Source organism: Chelonia mydas, chromosome 8 (genome assembly GCF_015237465.2).
Source record: "Chelonia mydas isolate rCheMyd1 chromosome 8, rCheMyd1.pri.v2, whole genome shotgun sequence".
NCBI classification, from domain to species: Eukaryota; Metazoa; Chordata; order Testudines; family Cheloniidae; genus Chelonia; species Chelonia mydas.
In genome coordinates this window covers 309,636-331,213 of record NC_057854.1, presented here as the reverse complement: position 1 = coordinate 331,213, position 21,578 = coordinate 309,636, and the positions used below count along the sequence as shown (strand labels likewise).

At 45.9% G+C, this 21,578-nt stretch overlaps 1 protein-coding gene across 9 annotated transcripts; it reads left to right on the top strand.

The window, feature by feature from the left end:
* Positions 1-3,480: 3,480 nt before the first annotated feature.
* On the top strand, positions 3,481-21,127 carry LOC102942916 (C-terminal-binding protein 2). Of its 9 annotated transcripts, none has more exons than XM_037906167.2 (10): positions 3,481-3,680; positions 4,138-4,265; positions 5,715-5,869; positions 5,986-6,130; positions 8,599-8,805; positions 9,489-9,703; positions 10,624-10,754; positions 10,905-11,032; positions 11,687-11,807; positions 20,720-21,127. In XM_037906167.2, the coding sequence occupies exons 1-10, from the start codon at positions 3,496-3,498 to the stop codon at positions 20,949-20,951; spliced, it is 1,647 nt and encodes a 548-aa protein (XP_037762095.1). In that variant the 5' UTR covers positions 3,481-3,495; the 3' UTR covers positions 20,952-21,127. The 9 variants fall into 9 exon arrangements, with proteins under 9 accessions (XP_037762095.1, XP_037762097.1, XP_037762096.1 ...); XM_037906169.2 differs by having other exon boundaries at positions 13,514-21,127; XM_037906168.2 differs by having other exon boundaries at positions 13,046-21,127.
* Positions 21,128-21,578: the final 451 nt, after the last annotated feature.

Sequence of the window (21,578 nt, the reverse complement as noted above, 5' to 3'; positions counted from 1 at the left end):
GTTTCATGACAAAGAACAGCACACTTCTTACACATACTTCCCACCATCAGTTTTACATGTGGCCAACTATTCGTCCATGACTTGTGCCCCACTGATGTGATGGTGGTAAGTGCCTCAGATTTGCTACTGCATCCAGCATCACCAGATGTTTCTGCTAAAGTGATTAGCAGTGAAATAATTAATGGTATTGATACATAATCTGCTGTTGTGCTTAGGAGTTAACCCATCACTAAATTCACATCTGCCAACTGTTGGCTGCAGCCTTGGCCCCAATCCAATTGTCAGCCCATAATTCAGTCATGTTTGGAAGGCTTTCTTCACAGCCATAAGATCTAGAAACTTTAAAACAAAACCAAGTGTGTTCTCCCAACACCTCCTGAGACTCTCTGCTTTGAGTGTATCTCCTCAGCCCACGCACGCACCTTTCCCCAAGGGCCCCTCACTTGAGTGCATCCCTCCTAACACCCCCAAACCTGCCCCTTAGATGCTCTAGGTTGAGTGTCTGTCACTTCTCCACACACACACCTGCCCCCAAGTACCCCTGCTGATATTTTTTTTGTTTTTCAGTTATTCTCCTATATTTTAAAGTGTTTTTCCCTCTCTGCTGTAGCAGCTCTATTTGCAGAGGAATGTGAGACATGAACAAGAGGAGAAAACAATGTGACTGATTATACCCAAAGTGCTGTCAGATGCCTAACAGAAGTTAACTGAAAAAAGAGACAGGTTTCAGAGGGGTAGCCATGTTAGTCTGCATCAGCAAAAACAACCAGGTGTCCTTGTGGCACCTTAGAGACTAACACATTTATTTGGACATAAACTTTCATGGGCAAAAACCCACTTCCATCAGATGCATGGAGTGGAAAATACAGTAGGCAGGTATATATATTACAGCACATGAAAAGATGGGAGTTGCCTTACCAAGGGCGGGGGGGGGGGGGGCAGTGCTAACGGGGCCAATTCAGTCAAGGTGGAAGTGGCCTATTCCCAGCAGTTGACAAGAAGAGGTGAATCTCAACAGAGAGAAAATTACTTTTTGTAGTGCTTACGAGGCCAATTCAGTTTCCCCTCTGTTGATATTCACCCCTTCTTGTCAACGGGAATAAGCCACTTCCACCTTGACTGAATTGGCCCTGTGGGATTTGGAGAAGGGGCGCGGGGAGGAAATAACTCAGTGGTTTGCGCACTGGCCTGCCAAACCCAGGGTTGTGAGTTCAATACTTGAGGGGGCCATTTAAGGATATGGGGCAAAAATCTGTTGGATGATTTAATTGGGGATTGGTCCTGCTTTAAGAAGGGGGTTGGACTAGATGATCTCCTGAGGTCCCTTCCAACCCTGATATTCTATTATTCTAGTCCAGTTGGGGAGTGTTCAGAGATGATGCACTAGGTCACTGAGGACTCCACAAAGGCTTGGAGATGCACGGGAGGAGGACACAAAGTGTCTAATTGCGTGGTTTGCGCAGACTAAGGTAGGGGGGAGTGAAAAGAGACCAGAACAGAGGAGCTAGGGGAAAGGTATGTGTCTGATACTATTTTAGTGTGTGCACTATATTTTCCTCTCTGATTACAATGTTATCATTCACGTGGCAGCAAGGAAATGGATCTATTCATTGGGCAGGGGCTGGGCACTTGCTAACTCAATAGGGTCTCTTGTGTGATTGGGCCTGGCTGGGGACTCACTCTCCAGCCAGAACACCATGTGGGTCAGGAACTCCACTGGGCACTGCAAAAATCTACTGTAATCCTGTCTATGGTTCCACAGGGTGCTGTGATAAGTTTTGCAGAGGTGTCCCTTATCTCTTCAGTGCTTCTAGATCTGGAGGTGAAGCTTGTTATTGCTGCTACTGCCTGTAGGGATGTTGGGGAGGTTTCACCCTTCCTGTGATGCGGTGATTCCATGTGTTTCCCTTCATAGCCTTTGCCTGATCACACAGACTTGGCTTCTACAAGATGAACCAGGTAGGGGGTAAGAAGGGAGAGTCAGGGTTTTTTGGAGAGGGGGTTGTTTGTTGGGTTTTTTTTGTAGATTTTTTTTAAGGCAGGAAGGAACTATTACTATCATTCAGTCAGATCTCGTGAACAATACAGACCAAAGAACTTCACCCAATAAATGCTTTAAGCCCAGAATTTCTGTTTGAGCTATAGCATCTTAGAAAGATATCCAGTCCTGATGTAAAGAGTGCAATGATGGAGAATCTGCTAGGCCTGCAGAAAAAACATGCCCAAATTCCCCAAAGTAAAAAGGTAGGACTTGACACTTCAAATGTTCGAAAAAAAAGTCAGAAGAAAAACACTGTGTTAGGCTGTTGAATATACAATGAAAGGTAAACAAGTGTCATGATCTGGCCAGGAGGGTTTGTATCCTTGTTAATGTTCAGCCTATGCAGGTAACTGCAGATGAAATTGTGTCCTATGTAAATGGCTGGTCCTCTTCTGTATACAGAAGTTGATCCCAACAGGTGAGGATGAAGAGAGGTGCTGCCGGCTTTGTGTAAATCTGTATCTGTGCTATCACTGCAGACAGGGAAGAGGGAATATTGTCAGGGCCATGTAATTGCACACCTTGCAGACTGCTCCTGTTCCATAACAGTCCAGGAAGCAGAGCAATTAGGGGCTGGAGCTGGTACTGCAGGCAGGGAGCCTTTCCCCGTGCTATGCTAGGGAAATCTCACAACACTGGCACATTCATCCTCCTTGCTAGCACTGCTGGAAGGAAGGGCTCTGTTCTAGCTTCCTAATCTTTCTTGTTTGGTTGACAGAAGCCGTTCTCAGGAGGCCTCTGTTTCTTAGACAGGTCTGAGGAAGGCAGGGCTCCATCGTGGTTCTTGGCTTGCAACCCGCAAGCCCCTTCAGCCACATGCAGCCCCATCAGCAGCTACGGCCAAGGCTGAGTGAGGAAGAGGAAGATGAGGCAAGAAACCGAAGCTGGCACCTGGCCAGCCAGAGGACGTTTTTCCAGCAGGACTTCAGGGACCGGGACCGGACTGAAGAAGCGAGGGGTTGCATGTACACTCCGGAACTGCGGAGCCCCCCACTGGCGGGAGCGTCGCGCCCACGGAGGAGGCCGCTGCTCAGGGCGTCAGCGCCGCGGGGGCCGGGCGGGGCAGCGGCCCTGGCCCAGATGAGTTTTTTTAAAGGAAAAAGTTAAAAGTTGCTTCAGTGAAACGTGTGTAGCGGGGGGGCGGCGCCGAGTCCTGTCGCTGGGCTGGGGCCACTGCCCCGTCCCTGCGCACCCGGGGCGGGGCGGGGGCCCGAGGCCCGTGCGGCCCCCAGCGGCTGCGGAGCGGGGCCGGCTCCTGCAGCCGCTCCACGCCGGCCGTGCGCCGGGGCCCAGCGCGGCAAGAGCTAAAGCTGGAGCCGGCCCCAGGGCCCCCGGTGCGCAGCTCCGAGCCGGCGGCCGCGCGCTGCCCCGCGGCTCTGTCCGCTTCCTTTGCTCGCCGCCGGCGGGGCGGGGGAGGGGCGCTCGCTGGCGGGACCGGCCGGAGCGGGAACCGGATGTTGTTGCGGCAGAGCGGAAACGGAAGCGAGCGGCGCTCTGCAACGCGTCTCTATGGCCGCGGGTCCGTTCCGCGCCGGGCCGGACGGGGCGCTGCCCAGGGACGGGAGCCTGGGGCCTCGCTCGCCGCGGATTCGGCCCGGCCCTTCCGCTTCCTGCTGGGAGTCGGGAGCTGGGCCCGGCGGTGAGTGTGGGCTGTGGGGAGGAGCGAGTCTCCGCCGGCTGTGACGCCGCGGGCCTCGCTGCCCCCGCCCGGCCAGGGAAACAGGCGGGGGAGGGGCGGCCTGGTGGAGCGCGCGGGGGCCTGCCGCCGCCGCACGTCCGTGGAGCGAAGCCCCTCCGGTTCCCTGAGCACAGACCCCTCTGGCGCGCGGAGTCCGGCCGCAGGAGGGGCTGGAGCGGGGGGAGGTGAGGAGCCGCGTCCCGTCCTGGGGATTCCCCCGCCCGTTGCTGGCGCCCGGGCAGTGAGCGATTTGCTCGGGTGGGGGAGGGGCCCACGGTTTTTCCGGCTCCGCACCCAGCTGCCTTGAAGGGACTCCCAGGGGCGAGGGCGTTAGGCTCCAAGGGTTCCGCCGCTGGTGCGTGTGGCGTGGGCCCGGAGTTCAGGAATAACCCTAATATCGTCGCCCATCTCTTTTCAGCATTGCTCAGGGAGTGCGAGCCAAGTATCCTGTGCAGAGGCTCCCCTCAGGGCTGCTCAGGTCAGTCTTGGCTTGTCTCATGGACAGACATAAAGTGAAGCGTCAGAGGCTGGACCGGATTTGTGAAGGTAACCCTCTAGCCCTTAAAACGAAAAGGAGTGCTTGTGGCACCTTAGAGACTAACACATTTATTTGAGCATAAGCTTTCGTGAGCTACAGCTCTCTTCATCGGACACTGCCCTGTTTCTGGAAAAGGGTGTTTGGGTGAGATGAGTAAACCTGAAACTCAGTTCCTACAGGCAGGGACAACTGGAATGACTCCAGTGGAACTAGGTGCTCTGCTCTCACTTCTCTTCTGTGCAGGCCACAGCCTAGAGAGCCAGAGGATTAGGATTAAGATACATTTGGGGCATCCTCTTTAAACCACATCACTTTTCATCTCCCAGAAAATGCCCTGTTTTTCTGTTCTTGTTGCCGTGAATGAAGATTTTTGAAAGTCTTTAGAAGATGCAGTAGAAATTTTCACAGTGCGATTCAGAGCTGAGAATGTGGAGGCTGTGACTATTATGAAAGAATATCTAAATCCTCTGTTGTATTAGGAGTGCAAGTTAGGGATGAGGCATAGCTCTCCTTGGAGAGACATCTTGAGATAGGGCTAGTATTCTAGGGTGATTATTGCCCGGTTTCCTTGCTGCAGGAAACTCTCCTTCAGCTTTGGCACAGCAATCCTCCCTAGAAGTCATTCAAACACTAGGATTGAACTCTGGGAGAGTTGGCTAACGTTGGATAATGAACTGAAATATCTTTAAAACAATTGAAATAAAGTTGCCAGCTGCTTATCCATTTTCTTTTCCTGCAGGGAACAGTTCCTTAGAGCCCCCTGGTTGCACTCTTCTGGCTCTCAGTTGGTGCTTCCTGTCTTTGCTAATATGAGGCAGGAAGTTCCTATTAGGAGCCCTCTAAAAAGGGGTATCTTTCAAACCAGGCTCTAGGCGGGAAAGCAGAATGTGAGCAGCTAGGGACATAAGGAATTGTGAAGAACAGGTCCTGCTGTTAAACCGATGTTGGTTGACCTCACCTTTTATTTCCTTAATCCAGAATTTGGTGGCCACCATATCGGTAGGAGGCCCTTTCTGTTTTTTTTATAACATGAATTGAGGAAAATTTCTGGGAAAAGAATTCTGTAACAATATTGAGACCCTTGTTACACTTCTGTGTGTGCATGTCTTTTCTTATTCAGCACTATTAATACAATGCTCTGAACCTTGTTTCTGGTGAGGCTGCTCATTCTGGGCCCTCGCTCAAAACTTTCTGCTGTGTCCTCTTCACACCAGAGGTCTGGATATTTCTATTCTGGCTTCATTTTCCTACATTTCTTCTGAGCTTGTTGACCCTTTCACATCCCCATTGACCATTTTCTTCCTTAATCTTTTTTTATACTGTGGGAGTGTAGCTTCTTGTGCCCTGCTGGATCAGTGCTGACTTATGTATACCCCCTTGCTCATGTTATTTATGGGCTCCAGAATTCACTTGTTCCTCTCTCCTGCACAGCTGATCACTGTTGTCTTTGTCTGTAGGTATACGGCCTCCTATTGTGAATGGCCCAATGCCTGCCCGACCACTGGTTGCACTCCTAGATGGGAGGGATTGCACTGTGGAAATGCCAATCCTGAAGGATGTTGCTACAGTGGCTTTCTGTGATGCTCAGTCAACTCAGGAAATCCATGAGAAGGTAGGGAGAGTAAATGAGCCTTTGTGGGGGTGGAGCTGACTAGCTCTGTGCCACCATAGAGATGCAGGAGTAGGGAATGGTTCTCAAGCTGGTGTGCTTCCTGTTTGTGTTTGTAGGTGCTGAATGAAGCTGTGGGAGCTTTGATGTACCACACCATCACCTTGTCCCGCCAGGACCTGGAGAAGTTCAAAGCCCTTCGGGTCATTGTGCGTATTGGCAGTGGCTATGACAATGTGGACATCAAGTCAGCTGCAGAATTAGGTATGAAGACCACAGTGTGGATGTATAGGAGGATATAACATATATTTCTTTTCTCGCTTTGCTCTTGAGAGACAATACCCATACTGGTCAACACCCACATAAAAGAATTTCAGAGAGAGTTGTTTAGGGTGGGGCTTCTTTAGATAGCAGATAGAATGTTCAAACTCAAAGGTTAAAGGGCAGCTGGCCTGAGAAGAGAGTTAAGGTGGGGTCATTCAGATTTAGAGATCATGAAGATCCCTGAGACCTGGACATAAGGAAGGCTAAACTTAAGCTTTGGATACTACACTACAGGTGAAGAGGTCTTGCACCTGTTTAGATTTAATCAGGTCTTTACCACAAATACAAAGACCACAAGGAAAGAACTGACTTCTTATTGGACGAGTTCAGTTCAAATGTTTAATAATCACTCCATGCCTTTTCATGCAACTAGACTTTATATGCAACTAAATTCTGGCTGAGCACTGCATAAGGAATGGATGGAGTAAAAGTGTCAGATATTTGGGATTGAGTGAGTGTAACCATTGCTGTTCCAACTGCTTGTGGAGGGATCCAAATGAACTTTTTGGATCTCTATTCTATATTACAGGCTCAATCAACAGGTGTGTACAATGCTGAATCATCTGTGCTTTCACTTCCATCCTGGGTTTCTTTCCTGGTCTTTAGTTAGCTGTTGGGCTACTGTTGTGTCTTTTTAGGTCCTTTTACGTTTGTCAAGGCAAAATACTATGGGCTAAGGCTCCAGAAAAGCTTCCTTTCCCAACTAAGTTCCTAGATTCTAGGGTTAAGTTTTGCGGAAGAAATAATTTCATCCCATTGGGCATGATTTTCTTTTCCTGGCTACTTAAAGGATTTTGTTTGCTGAAAAATTCTCTGGAGATGCTGGCCCTTCCTTGGGATCCTAAGAGTCCTCTCAAGCCAGGGAGACCTAACAGAAGCCAGTATGTAGCAGTTTAGCCAACTATCATTCCAAGAAGGCCACTGCATCCAATCCCTCCTTGTGGTGGATTACTCAGAATATTTCTCGGGTTCTCTACAGTGCTTTCACATTTCCCTGCTTTCTGGGAGCAATGAATCTTTCAGGACCTTAATTCCCTTAGCATTGAAACTGCTGAGCTTGAATTAATATGCAAACTAGATAACATTAACTTGGGTTTGAATAGAGACTGGGAGTGGCTGGGTCATTACACATATTGAATCTATTTCCCCATGTTAAGTATCCTCACACCTTCTTGTCAACTGTCTAAATGAGCCATCTTGATTATCACTACAAAAGCTTTTTTCTCCTGCTGATAATAGCTTATCTTAATTAATTAGCCTCTTACTGCACCTTTTCAGGTTCTCTGTGTGTGTGTGTGTGTATGTATATATAATCTTCTTACTATATGTTCTACTCTATGCATCCGATGAAGTGGGCTGTAGCCCACGAAAGCTTATGCTCAAATAAATTTGTTAGTCTCTAAGCCCTGGTCTTCTACACTGGGGGGGGGGCGGAGAATCGATCTAAGATACGCAACTTCAGCTATGAGAATAGCGTAGCTGAAGTAGACGTATCTTAGATCGACTTAGAATCACTTACTTTGCATCCTCGTGGCATGGGATCGATGGCTGCCGCTCCCCCGTCGACTCCGCTTCCACCTCTCGCCCTGGTGGAGTTCCGGAGTTGACGGCAGAGCGATCGGGGATCGATTTATCGCGTCTACACTAGACGAGATAAATTGATCCCTGATAGATCGATCGCTACCCGCTGATCCGGGTAAGGTGCCACAAGGACTCCTCTTCTTTTTGCGGATACAGACTAACATGACTGCTACTCTGAAACCAGAACTTAATTGATCTTTCTTGCCTATGGTATTTTGAGCGGGTCTGTGTTGCTGTGTAGAACAGTTGATAGTGGTAACTTAAGTAACCATTGTTTCAAATGGAATCTCAAATGGATTTTGAGAAGGATTCCTGTGGGTTCCCACTGTGTGTTTAATGACTTAGTTACCTTGTGGTTGCAGCTGCTGGGGAAGCCTATGCTTTCAGCCTGGCCTTGAGCATCTGGTGCATGAGTTCTGGAAGAGTTCAGCCATCTCTGCTTCTACAGTCTGCTAGTTAATTCCTCAGGAACACCTCTGGGTTGCATCCTTGGCCATGGACAGTCTAGACGCTGCTTCCTGTGCTATTTGTACAGCTCAGCTCTCTGATTTTGCCATGTTTCTGTGGTGGTGGTGCAGTCTAGTGGTCTTTTAGAAGCAAGACAACTTAGGAAGCTTTCCTGGAGGTTAAAAGACTGCGGGGAACTTCTCCATCTCAATACAAGGCTGGATCCTGAAACTTGGATGCTCGGGTTGGTGCCGTGTGCTACCTTAGTCCCATGCTCCAGGACTATTGCTGTCTTCTAGCCATTGTGTTGTATGAGGAGAGTTTGTAGCAGAGGTGCTATAGGCAGTGCTGGGAATCTCATCTGTACTTCCTCTTTCTAGGCATTGCAGTATGCAACATCCCCTCCTCCTCTGTGGAAGAGACTGCTGATTCTACCCTCTGTCACATCTTGAACCTGTATCGCCGGGTTACTTGGCTTCATCAGGCTATGCGGGAAGGAAACCGAGCCTCAAGCATGGAGCAAATTCGAGAGGTGGCTGGAGGTGCCGTGCGTATCCGTGGTGAGACCTTGGGCATCATTGGCCTTGGTAAGAAATGGTGACTGTTAGGCTGAAAAGAGAGCTCTGAAAGCTTCTGGGAATGTTGGTGTTGCACTTAGCCTCAGGAATAGATACTCTCTCAGTGGCTGCTAACCAGTGAAACACTCTAGCTAACTTCTATAAATATGAGACATCTAATATATACCACCAGTGCCCTAGAGTGCAATGCTGCTGCCCCCAGAAGCTGGGCAATAGTCATGGTAGTAAGACCTCTTCTTTTCTCATGTTCCAATGATCAGAAAAACTGTAAGCTTCAGATGGTCCCTTCCAGTGGTAGTTCTGTCACTGTGTATGCTAGCCATAGAGTTGGGAGCTTTCTGAGTGTTTCTAATACCAGATGGTTCCTGAAGCACTTGTAGTCAGGTCACCTGTTCCCCAGTCTGTCTGTCTGGGCCTGTGGAACGAGATCCAGACCTGGCGTGGGGAGCTCTTTATGTTTCTCTAATGGGCTGAGTGCTGTTGGGTGCTGTACCATGGGTGAGGGCTGATTCTCATCATGGGAACAACATAGAACCGTATAAATGACCACTGTCTGCTCTGTCATTTCCTTGAAGGGCTACAGAACCCTTGAGTCCTAGGAATGACTCTTATCCATATTCCAGTCCCCTAGCAGCTTTGTGTTATGCTTGTGTTGCGTTTTGCTTGACATGAGTATGTTTTCTCTTTTGAAGGCCGAGTTGGGCAGGCAGTGGCCCTGAGAGCCAAGCCCTTTGGCTTCAACGTGATTTTCTATGATCCGTATCTACCAGATGGCGTGGAGCGATCCCTGGGGTTACAGCGAATAGGAACTCTGCAGGACCTGCTAATGCACAGTGATTGCATCACATTGCACTGCAGTCTGAATGAACATAATCATCACCTCATCAATGACTTCACTATTAAACAGGTGCAGCCAGAAGCTTGGTTTCCCCACAAAGCACTTGGGAAATGAATGAACACAAACTGCTGCTTCCACAGAGGCTGATAGCATGTGAATCCTGCTACCTCTGCTCTGTGGCTCCTGCTGTCTTCGGAGGCTGGGAGTGGGTGCATTGGGGTGCCTGGGCTTTGTGCTGTGCAAAATTTGTTCTTAGGAGAAGAATATGATTGACTGTCTTTGAATAATTTCATTTATAAAGAATGTTTTAGGTTTAGTTTCAAATTACATTTAAAATGAGTAACTGATAATGTTTGGTAGAGCCAGCAGTGATTTGGTCCGAGGCTGTGTAAGCGCCTTCACACAGCTCTGATAATGCCCCCCTGATCCCAACCCATAGCACCCCGAGCTAAGCTGGTCTCAGGCTCTCCTCCTGCCATTCTGCTGATGCCTTTCAGTGCTTTCCTGGGATTGAGCACCCCCTGAATAAATCAGTCCAGTTTTCTGCAATTGTGAATCTTGTTTGCACTGATCAGTTGCTCAGCTACTTCACTAAAAGAAGTACGGGTTTTTAGGGTGGGAAACCTATGAGCTCCTTTTCCCCCTTCCTGTGTTAGAAGTTAGTTTTGTAGACCCAACTGGCAAGTGTTCTTCTCCCCAGTTGGCTCTGAGACAGCCTGACTTTTCCTAAGCTTTGCAGGTTATGTAAGAACATAAGAATGGCCCTACTGGGTCAGACCAAAGGTGGCTAGTGCCAGATGCCCCAGAGGGAATGAACAGAACAGGTAATCATCCAGTGATTCATCCCCTGTCGCTCATTCCCAGCTTCTGGCAAACAGAGGCTAGGGACACCAAGGTGGAGAGTTAGGTTCCTGCTCTTTTTGAGAGGTCTCCTCCAGTCTCCACAGGAAGGCAGGAATTCTCAAACACTTTTTTTTTCCCCTCTCCAGATGCGCCATGGCTGCTTTCTGGTGAACACAGCCCGTGGGGGGCTAGTAGATGAGAAGGCCTTGGCACAAGCATTGAAGGAGGGGAGAATCAGAGGAACAGCACTTGATGTGCACGAGTCTGAACCCTTCAGGTAACACCAGAGCCACATACCCGCTGCCATCCTATGGCTCTTCTGCACTGGATAATTCTCTGGTTTCAGTTGGGTCATGGTTACACCTGGGAGGACAGACAGGGGATTTCACTTTCCAGCAGAAACCACATGTTTGTTTTTCCATCACAGCTTTGCTCAGGGGCCCCTAAAAGATGCTCCCAATGTGATCTGCACCCCTCACACAGCCTGGTACAGTGAGCAGGCTTCCATTGAGTCCAGGGAAGATGCAGCTAAAGAGATCCGCAGAGCTATCACAGGTAACTGGGGAGGCCAGGTCTGCCCTGGTGCTCTGCAGCTGCTGCGGGGATGGGAGTTATTCATTGGTTTCCTGAGTCAGGACTGTGGAACAGTAATTGCTGACTGTTTTGTTAAAGCTAGGTCTGCTGGGATGGTGCTCACTGACTCATTTCTGGAGCTGGAATACAAGTCACTGGTTGTCTTTGACTTATGAGGGTCTCATAGCTAATGCGAGAGAGAGATTCTTTACTCTTTCTGTCCCAAGTTGTATGTGATCAGTACTGATGTCATATTCCCCTTCCTTCCGGGGGTCTGGCATCTCATTCCTCCCCCACAGAATGGTTTCACTGATGGCTGCATTGTGCACCCATTTTCTCTTGGGAGTGTTTGTGTCAGTGTCTCCTGTGAAAGGTGGGGACTGGCAATTGCAACACAAGGAGCCGCCCCTTCCCTGAGATCCCAGGGATGGGGAGGGGACCATCAATTCATTGAATATTCCTCTGAGTGTGTGTTTGTAGGATCTTGATTTAGATCTCTCCCCACCTCTGTCCTATGGTACTGAGGTGGGAGGGACTGTTGGGTCCCTTCCTTGCTGCTTTCATGTGAAAATATTTGGGCATCTTCACTTCCTGTTTGTCTCCTGCTATCCTCTGCCCTTCTTGGTGTCACCACAGGTCACATACCTGATACTTTGAGGAACTGTGTTAATAAGGAGTATTTGCTGTTAGCTGCTCAGTGGCCAAGTATTGATCCTGCAGCTGTCCACCCAGAACTCAATGGAGCTGCGGCTTACAGGTGAGAGAAGCAGGCCCTCTGAGCTCCTGCTTAATGTGCAGGTCACTTACGCACGTGCTTATCTTTTACATAAAGACCCCAGCATCCTGGGTAGAGCCCTTTCTTTGGGCCCCTGAGAATTGCTCTTGCCTGGCAGCATATTTCTTCTTACAAGCTGAATGGGTGGTAGGTTTTCTTCAGAAATCTGTCAGCCTCGCTTCTTTAGCTGGCCCATAAGCACTAAGCTTCCCTGTCTGAAATTAGAGTGATAGTCTGTACCAGCTCTGGGAATTCAGGATTCTGCGGATCATTTAATGCACCTTCTGGGCACCAGTTCTCTTGCAAGGATTTTGAAAGGCTAAGTGCTAGAGAAACCCCTTGGTATGTCGTACCCTGGTGGGTCCATGAAAAGGGATCTGACTCCTGGGAATGATGAAGTTCTGCACCCCAGCATGGAATTATTGTCTGCATACTGCATTCTTTCCTTCACCCCACGATTGGACTGTAAATGAGAGGCATCATGGTCCAGTGGATTGGGCAAGAGACTATGAACAGGTCTCTGGGGTTCTATTTTTCTGCCACAGATTCACTGTGTGATCTTGGGCAGGTTGCTTCCCTTCTGTATTTGTTTCCCCATCAGTAACATGGACACTATGAGGATTGTTAATGTGTGCTCAGTTCCAAGGGGGGAATCACTACCTCTTATCTCTCCCCCCCCCCCGCCCCCCGAGAAATAGTCAGGGATAATGGAAAGAAAGGAAAAGTTTGCTTAGACGTTGCTAATCTCTTCCTATCACAGACCAGGGAGGTGTATCCAGCAGCATGTTCCCCTTGGAGAACTGCAACCTCTTGTATATATTAAGAATTTCTAGCCATTCAGGGTGTGTGAATGGGGTGTCAGGCACTCTGTTCTCTCTAGTAGAGACAGGATCTGTCTCAAAATTTTCTGTGTGTTTAGTGTGACCCTGTAGCCATCTCTGTCCTTAATCCCCGAGCTGGTGGCTGTCTGGGAGTAGGTGCCATTTGGATCAACACACAACTGGGCCCATTTAGTCCTGACAGCGTTTACTGTAGTTTTAGCTCAGAGCAGTTTTGTTTGGAGACCTTTGCTCAGTGCAGCATCGTGACTTGCATATCCTCTGAGCTGCGATAGCCAATTCAGAACATGTGGGTGAGGGCACAGCTTTGTTGTCCTTTCCCTTTGCAGTGCACTTCCTTAGACAGGCATGTAATCTCCACATGTTTTCTGTTGGTTTCAGGTTTCCTCCAGGAGTAGTGGGAGTAGCAGCCCCTGGGCTGCCGGAGCCAGCGGTTGTGGAGGGGATTGTAGCTCACGGGATGCCCTCTGTGTCTCACTCTGCACCACGTACCCCTTCCCCAGGAGAGACGAGCAAACAGGACCCAGACAGAGAAATCCCCACTGACCAATAGCATCTTCTCTCTCCCTTCTCCTCTGGCAGCAGAAAAAGTAGGGGGAGAACTCCCTGCTAGGACCTTTTCTAACACCCCACTGAGACTGTTTCCTGTTCACACAGGACAGGAGAATGCATTTCATTACTGGCAAACATTAGCTCTTGCCTTTCAACAGATATTTTATAACCAATTTAGTTTTAATCTCTTGGTGAATCTTTTTCCTTGTCTGCGGCAGGAGCAGTGACCTTGCCTCCCCTTTGAAAATTAGTTTAACATGTAGTGTCCCATGACCCTGCCTCTGTTATGTTTCACAGGAAGGCACTCTCATGGGCTTGAATGCAGCAGAACAGGAGCTGGCTGAACAGGGAGGGCTCCCAGTGCCTCCAATACCAAACTTGATGCAGATTTTCAAGAGTGACTTGCAGTCTCTGGAAGCACAGGTGATGGGGGAGTGTTCAAGCAAGACTAGTAAAAGGAAGAGAAGTTAGGCATATAATCAGGTGTACTGCATTGCAGGAAAAAGAAAGCCAATGCCCAGTGCTGTGCACTTCCTTGCTTATCCTGACCCAGGTGCCTCTGAGCACAGGCATAGCCAGGGTTGCTGCAAATTGACAGTGTGAAGTTTTGCTCTAGTAATGTTAGTGCTGGGCCTGAGCACAAGAGCAAGAATGAATCTGAGACTACCAACAAACTGACTCATAAAATATTTTGGGAGGATTAAAGTAAATCACTCAGATGTAATGTCTCCTGAGATGGTCATGAAGATTTAGGAGAGTCCCTGGAATCTGTGCCCAGCTGAGAAATGGAAGGAGGGAATGCAGAAGTGTAGGAAACTTGCACTGGGAGGCAGCAGAAATTAAAGCATTGTGAAGCTGTTACTGCTGATCCTGTACATGCCTGTACCTCACATGCTGCTAATGCAATTTATCCACAAGAGAAATGTTATACTAGAATCCTAGAAAGAGAAGAGACGTAGGTCCCAGTTAGCCCATCCCCCAAGGCCAGAGAGGATTGTTCTCTTCAGGGCTTAGTCCAATGTTAAATGCCCCTTGGTGCATCTGCCGTTGTCTTGGGGGAGATGATTCTTCAGCTTACTAGACTCCATGACAGGAAGATTTTCCTAATATTCATCCTACTTTTTTTTCATTTAATCTCATTACTCCTATTTATATTCTCCTGGGCCCACATAAAGTAATTCTGCTCCCTTCTTGGGTTTTACACGCTTCAGTATTTCTAGATGGTCTAACAGCTGACAACTCTTTTGGACTACAACAATTCATGTTTTATTTCTGTTGCTCAGGTACTTCAAAGTAGGTGCCCTCCAGGAGTCTTACTGGGTGTGTGGAAGCTGAACAGCCTGTGCATATAACAGATAAAGGAAGGGGCAGATCTTTTTGTTGTCTGTTGAGAAACAGACTGAAGAAGGGAGTCTGGAAATTGGGTGGGGAGCAGAGGGAACCACCAAATTAGATAATTGTTTAGAGTTTAGGGAACTGAATGAAGCTGTAGAACTTCTCAAGTAAGTTCTCAGGCTTTCTTATTCTTTTCTAGTTTTAAATCAGTCTCCAATCCTGTTGGCAAATACTGGTTTATTTTGTAGACTAGTGCTGACATCTTGGAGTGACTTTTTTATTTGGGGTAAAGGGGCCAGGGAGGAAGGAGTATTTGCAATGAGTGGAACTCTTCAGCTTTCCCTTTCGGACTTTCACTTTGACTGGATGACTATCTAGTACTAGTGGATGTGATTCAGTTCTTCGGAGTTGTATGGTTTTTAATTTTGAAGATGAATTTGGCTGTTTGCTAAGGTTGATGCAGGCACTCGGGTTCTGTGTTCTGGATGAGGCTGATTCAGTTTTAAAATTCACATACCTTCGTGGTTTCTCAGGATTTTAGAAGGTCGAACTGGGGCACAGTAGGTGGGATTAGTGGTAGGCATGTGTCATGAGGACGAGAAGCCTTTGAGCAAACCTGCAGCTCAGGTTTTTTAATTGGAGGTGAAAGTAGCATTTTCTCTTTCCCTTCAACAATTTGCTAATCTACTCTTAAATCTAAAAACTCAACAAGGCTATAATTTAGAAAGCTGCTTTCCTAATAGACATGCAGGACAAGTGGGAAGAAAGGTTCCTTTAAGGATTCAGAGAGCTGATCATAAATGTAATTAATATATTAGACTGGTTTTTCTATCCATAACTATTATTTTCTCAACTTGCTGCTGAAACTACTGCCTTGTGTGTAAAGATCCAGGAAGGCAGATAATTTTTCGTTAAGGTGGTCTCAGGTGTGGGATTTCCAAACACAGGATCCGTTCATCTTGTCTCTTCTAGAGTGAAGTGCAAGACACTTAAGAGCCAGCATTTTTTTTTATTCACAAGTATCTCTGAAGACCTATCCAGTAAAACCTCCCTGAGGGAGGAGTGGAGAAGATGATTTCACTTGAAATGATAATAAGCATCTTAATTCTTGTATTTGGTGCCTAGATACCATGGTGATTGGTGTACTAGGAATACATATCTAGAAATGTGAGGCCTGCTAGCTGCAGTTCTGGATGCTGATAAACTTGACTTAAGCATTAGCCCTGAGGGTACTGGTTCCATTATAGCCAGTGCCACATAGACCTGCATTTGGAAATGAAAACGAGTGCCAGTTTGGTCAGACCTGCCATAATGAAGATACAAATGTAAGATTTTTTTTTTTTTGCTAAAATCAAGCTGAATCCTCCCCTAATGCCAAGGAAGAGCTCTCCAGTTGCTGGTGAACTATTCCAGTTATACCCCAGATTCATGTGCTTAGTATTGTTTAGCCTGGGACTGGTCATTATCAAGAAAGGGGCTCAGTCATGTTCCCCTCACCAGGATGTCATGTTCTCCGTGTTATACTGATCCACAGCCCCCTGTCCCAGGTTTTATGCAGCCTGGCGGGATGGAAGGAAAATGTTTGTTTTCTTAAATTGCCTTCCTTCAAAATGAGTATGGAGCTTAATCCCAAAGAACAAAAACCTTCTATTCCAGGGTGAGGCAGGAGTGCCCTGGTCACACTGATCTGCTTATAGGAGGTGCTCGCTCTGTCCTAAGGTACATTTTGCTTGTTGGGTTCACTGCTGCTGACCAGCTTTTTTATAGAGGATTCAAAGTTTCAGAAATATATTTTTGTAGAGAATGACTAAACTGTGAAACATTTTAAAATAAAGCATGTAAACAAACCTTTATATCAATGTTCCCTGTACAGATGTCTTTCTCACTTCAGTTCTCTCCTGGCTCTTGTTAGAAATGTTGTTTATTTCTTGGATATATTTTAATAAAGTTCTCCAACTTGCGTGGCTGCTGTTTGGTGGCGGGGGTGGCACCAGACCCAGTGTATACTAAGGCTGGGAAATCAATATGAATCAATGGCTGCATCAGTCCCACTTTTTAAGCACCTTATTTCCCAAGCAAATTTCCCAAACTCTGTCATTCCCTAGATTGTTACTGTGGCAAGTGGTTTGTTTCCTTGATATTTTGTGGAAGACAGAATTTAAAGTAAGGAGGATGAGGGCATGAAATTGGAAGGAGGGACCTGCTAATGGCCTCTTTTTCTATACTGGTACCAGACTCTCCATGATTAAAGGATGTGAGGGGGACTGTGAAGATGTGGCAATGGGAGGAAGGGTCTTTTAACTCTAGAGGTGGGTTAAAGGTGGACCATGTGAATTGGGCACTCTTATTTACCCTTCCTTATAATACAAGAACAAGATTATACTTGAAGAAAGTGAAGTTACTTCCACAAGGCAAAATCAACCCGTGGAACTCACGGTCACAAGATATAATTGAAGTCCAGAGTTTTGCAGGATTCAAAAAATGATTAGACATTTATGTGGTTAAGAGAATCCACTGTTACATTAGATTTTTTTTCAGTGAGGTCTATAAACCCTTGTGTTTCAGGGCATAAAAACACCACTAATGGAGGTGGGTGGTGGCTTATACCATAATTGTTTGTTGTAGGGTGTCTTGCACCTTTGGAGGGTCTGGGTACTAGCCTCTGTCAGAGATGGCCTACTGGCTTAGCTGGACCACTGATCTGATTCAGCATGGCAATTTTTGTTTTTCTGTTTGAAAAGGAAACAAGTATTAGCACCCTCTGAAAGACGGTGGGTAGCTGAGTTTTTACTTTATTATTGGTATTACTAGTAATCTCAGTAGAGAAACCAAGAAATGGGCCTAAAGATTTACTTTCCCTCTCTGAGATATGGTACTCAAAACTTACCTTGGGGACACGAGAAAAGCTTGCATTGCCAATATTCTCTGAATTCAAGGGATTAAACATAAGACTTTGCTCCAGGGCTGTCAAGATGGCATCTTTCATTAATGCTAAGGCATTTAAGTGCACTATCTGTCTGAATCCCATTAAGAATGGGACCCTTAGTAAAATGGTAGCAGAGTACAGAAAATCAAACCTGTGTAAAAGTGTAGCTGCTGCATTTTGAAGAGGATGTGGAGCAGCATGAGGGCAAAAGGTGCATACCAGTAATGATTTTTTATGTCTGTGCACGTATAAGAATTCCCTTGCTGTAATGGAAATGGATACTTTAGTCTAGCTATGATAAAATGTTGAGCTAAAGAAGTGCCATGCCTGTTAAGGCAAAAAAGTGGGATCCAGCATGACATCATGCGTCTTAGTCAAAGCCACAGATAAAACCTGAGCCTAGAGAAGCACTGGGTTCAGCTTTTATCTGTGGCTTTGACCAAAGCTCTTGCGCAAGGGATCTTGTACCCCTTAAAAACGCCAACATCTCTGTTGGTGTCAGGCTATTTGCATAAATTATGAACTATGCTGGAATAAACCATTTATATAGTTGAGAGGAGAGCTAGCTACATGCCATGTCAAGATCTCATTAGCAGTGAAAGCCCTCTGCAAGAAAGTGAAAGCTGCAGGATATTCCTGAAGAAAACGGCTCCAATAGAAATTAGTAGTGTTAAGGGCAAAGATTCATCTATCTGGGGCCTTTGGCATAATCAAGTAAGCAGACAACACTAGACTGACCTACGTTCTCTGTGTTTTGTTGTCTTGCAGAGTTTAATGCTTCAGAGAAACTTAGAGATGACCTACAAAAGATCTGTGGAAATTAAAACTGAATAAAATCCCCAATGATGGAAAAATATCTAATTGCTGAACTATTTGTAAAATGGTATAGAGAATACATCTACCTTATTTTTTAAAAAAAGAAATGCTTTATTATGGTCAGCTCAGATGGGTTAGTTTAACTTCAAACTTCCCATGGACCAGGTCTTCAAAGAAAATAAGCATTTGAACAGACATGAAATACAGATCTCTGATAAACTGCCTGAACAAAATATTAATGTAGGCATCTATGGCCACACTTTGTCACGGATTCTGGAAGGGCTCTTTCAAAAGAGTTCCTAACTTTTCTTCCACTAAATATCTGATAAACTATGGGGCCTGATTTTGTATCCATGGAAACTCCAACTGGCCACACCATCTTTGAGAGTCCCTATCCAGTTGTAATGGCTGAAGTATCCAAATGAAAATAATACCCAGTTTCTTAATTTTGTTAAGACCCATAGTGCTATTCCCAAGGACTGTGTATATGAACTGTTTGATCCTGTTGTTTGGAGGCTTTTCTTCCTTATTTAATGTTGTAGTAGGAAAAAAAACTATAATTCTTTCCAGCTGAAGTTTTCTAGCTTCAAGTTTCAATGACTGGATTTAATTATGCCTTTTTTCATTAAAGGGCCCTGTAGTATTGAATATCTTCTCCTTGGTTAGATACTTAAACTGTGACCAAGTTGCCTCTTATCCTTCTATTTGAGATAGATTGAGCTCCTTAAGTCTCTCATTGTAAAGCATGTTTTCCAGACCTCAAATAATCTTTGTCACGTTTTTTGTGTGCTTCCCAGTTTTACATAAAGGACCCTAGTTTTCTATTCCTGCCTTTTCCATCAGCTGCTTTTATGTTTGTTTGTTTTTCAGTTTTACTTTATGATAAATTATGCCCACTTGCTTTTCAACCTGCCTTACTGAGGATAGAAGATCTGAAGACACTCAAGGGTCAGCTAGTTGTGATCCCCTTTGGTGAGCTTGCTCCCAAAAGCTTCACCTTGGGTTCCACCAGCTTTGCTTTGCACACAGCTGTCTTGGTGTTGAGAACAGAGGGGTGTTTACCAATATAGCTAATTCTTGGACCATTTAGGCCCTTAAAGATGATCTGCAAAGCAGAAATATATAAAGGGTTTTGTGATTTCTTGCTGCTTTATGATATATAAAGATGTCCTGAAAGGTGTTTTCAAATGGGAAAAAAAAATTCTTCCCCTTTCCCTTGTTTTGTTGGAGAATTCCTTGAATGACTCAATCATTCATTAGGAGCCTTCTCAGCCGTAGCGGTTGGCATGGTCAGTGTTGAATTTTTTACAAACAGTTCTTTCCCCCAAATTTTTAAGTTAAATATGTTACAACAAATGTGTTTGAATCAGATGGAATAATTGTTCTTGCAATTAATGATATATAATGTCCTTGGTAGCTCTAATATAAAAAACCTATCAGTTCTGCAGTTGTCTGGAGTTTTCCAGGGTAAACAAAACATCTAGAAGAAAAACTGTTTTTTTCTGTTTAAAAAAAAATGCGCAAGAACCCTTTCAACCTCTTTGTACATCACAAAGAAGCAATAAAATGGCGCATGCCTAGTATTTTCCCTTTGCCCAGAGACCTTGAAATGCTTACGGAATCAAATAGGCAGCCAGTGGAGTGAGCAGAGAATGGTATGATGCGCTCTCTTGTAGATGGGTTTTCCCCTAAATAACAGCTGAAGCATGTTGTACAAGGTGGAGTTTCTTCACAGTCCCACTGAGGTATGCTAAATTGCAACAAACTAACTTGGAGAAGACAAAAGTGTAGATCACAATGATTCAGCTAAGAGGGAGGAGTGCAATTGTCTAGGCTTGAAACAAACAAAAGGATGTATTTCTTCACATAATATAGTCAAACTGTGGAACGTCTTGTCGGGGTGCTGTGAAGGCCAAAAGTAAAACTGAAGTCAAAAAAGACTTAGATAAATTCATGAAGGATAAGTCTACCAATGGCTATTAGCCAAGATGGTCAGGGATATAATCACATGTTCTGGGTGTCCCTAAATACCAGATGGTGGGACTGGAAGACATGATGGCTCTCTTGAAATTGCCCTGGTCTGTTTCTTCTCTCCAAAGTATCTGGCACTGACCACTGTCAGAGACAGGCTACTGGACTAGATGGACCATTGATCTGACCCACTATGGTTGTTCTCGCAGTTGACCTTACCCCAGCATAGATGTGACTAGGTTGAAAGAGCCATAGTTATGCTGCTGTAGTGTAGACATACCCTAAGTGTGTAAGTGGGAGCAATATGACCCTGAGACAGTGTACTGCCCTCAACAGAAGATGAGATTACTGTCCTGTCCAGCTCCACTTAAGTGTTTTCCTCTTGCTATCATCAGCTCCTTGTTCTGATGTGGGGTGAAGTGGCTGATATTCATCACTTTGTTTATCTCTTCTAGGCACTACATTATCCAATGTGATGACGCTAACGACATCTGCAGGAAAAAGAGATGCGTGCCATCTGCCTATTGGCATAGGAGTCCAAGGCATCTCGCATTCTCCTGTAGAAGTCTCCCATGTATGTTGAAAACTAGAGGAGATGGGATTTTGCCTTTTGACTTGCCTTGCAGTATTCTACAAGAGGGCTGTAGGGAAACAAAAGCTTATCATGAAATGACATCAATGCCTTAATACCAAAGTAAACGCCTTTATGAATACATAGATAAATTACTGTATGTGAGATCCCAGAATCATCCCAGTTTAGTGCTACACTGTCAACACCTTGTAGTCAATAGTGTCTAGTACTTCCAACTCCAAATGTTCAGAAATCATGATTCAGACTCCAATAAATCATGTGATTGTTTTAATATTGTTTTTAATTTGCCTTCTGATTTCTGAGATTTTTAGGGAAAAGCTGCCAACCCCCAATTTCTGTGTGACCGTTTCAGATTTAAAATCCAACATTAATGTATACTCAAAAATGTGACCTCCAGATGACTTCTGCGGAAAGGGGATTCACCCTCTTCTAATCCCAAACTATTTCTACACACATACACCCTTATTGCACTATGCTGACTCTCTCCTTGCTTTACAAGGTCTCCTGCCCCACTCATATTTTCTCTCCAATGTTTCATCACATTCTCCTCTCCCACTACCTGCTCTAACATTCCCCTGTGCCCCTCCATCTCACATACTATCAGCTCTTTAACATCTCCTATCCCCACATTCCCCTATGCTCCCTTGATCTCCTTCCTGCCTTGTACGTTCCCTTGCATACACCCCACATTCCCATCTTCACAATTTCTTGACCATGGAACT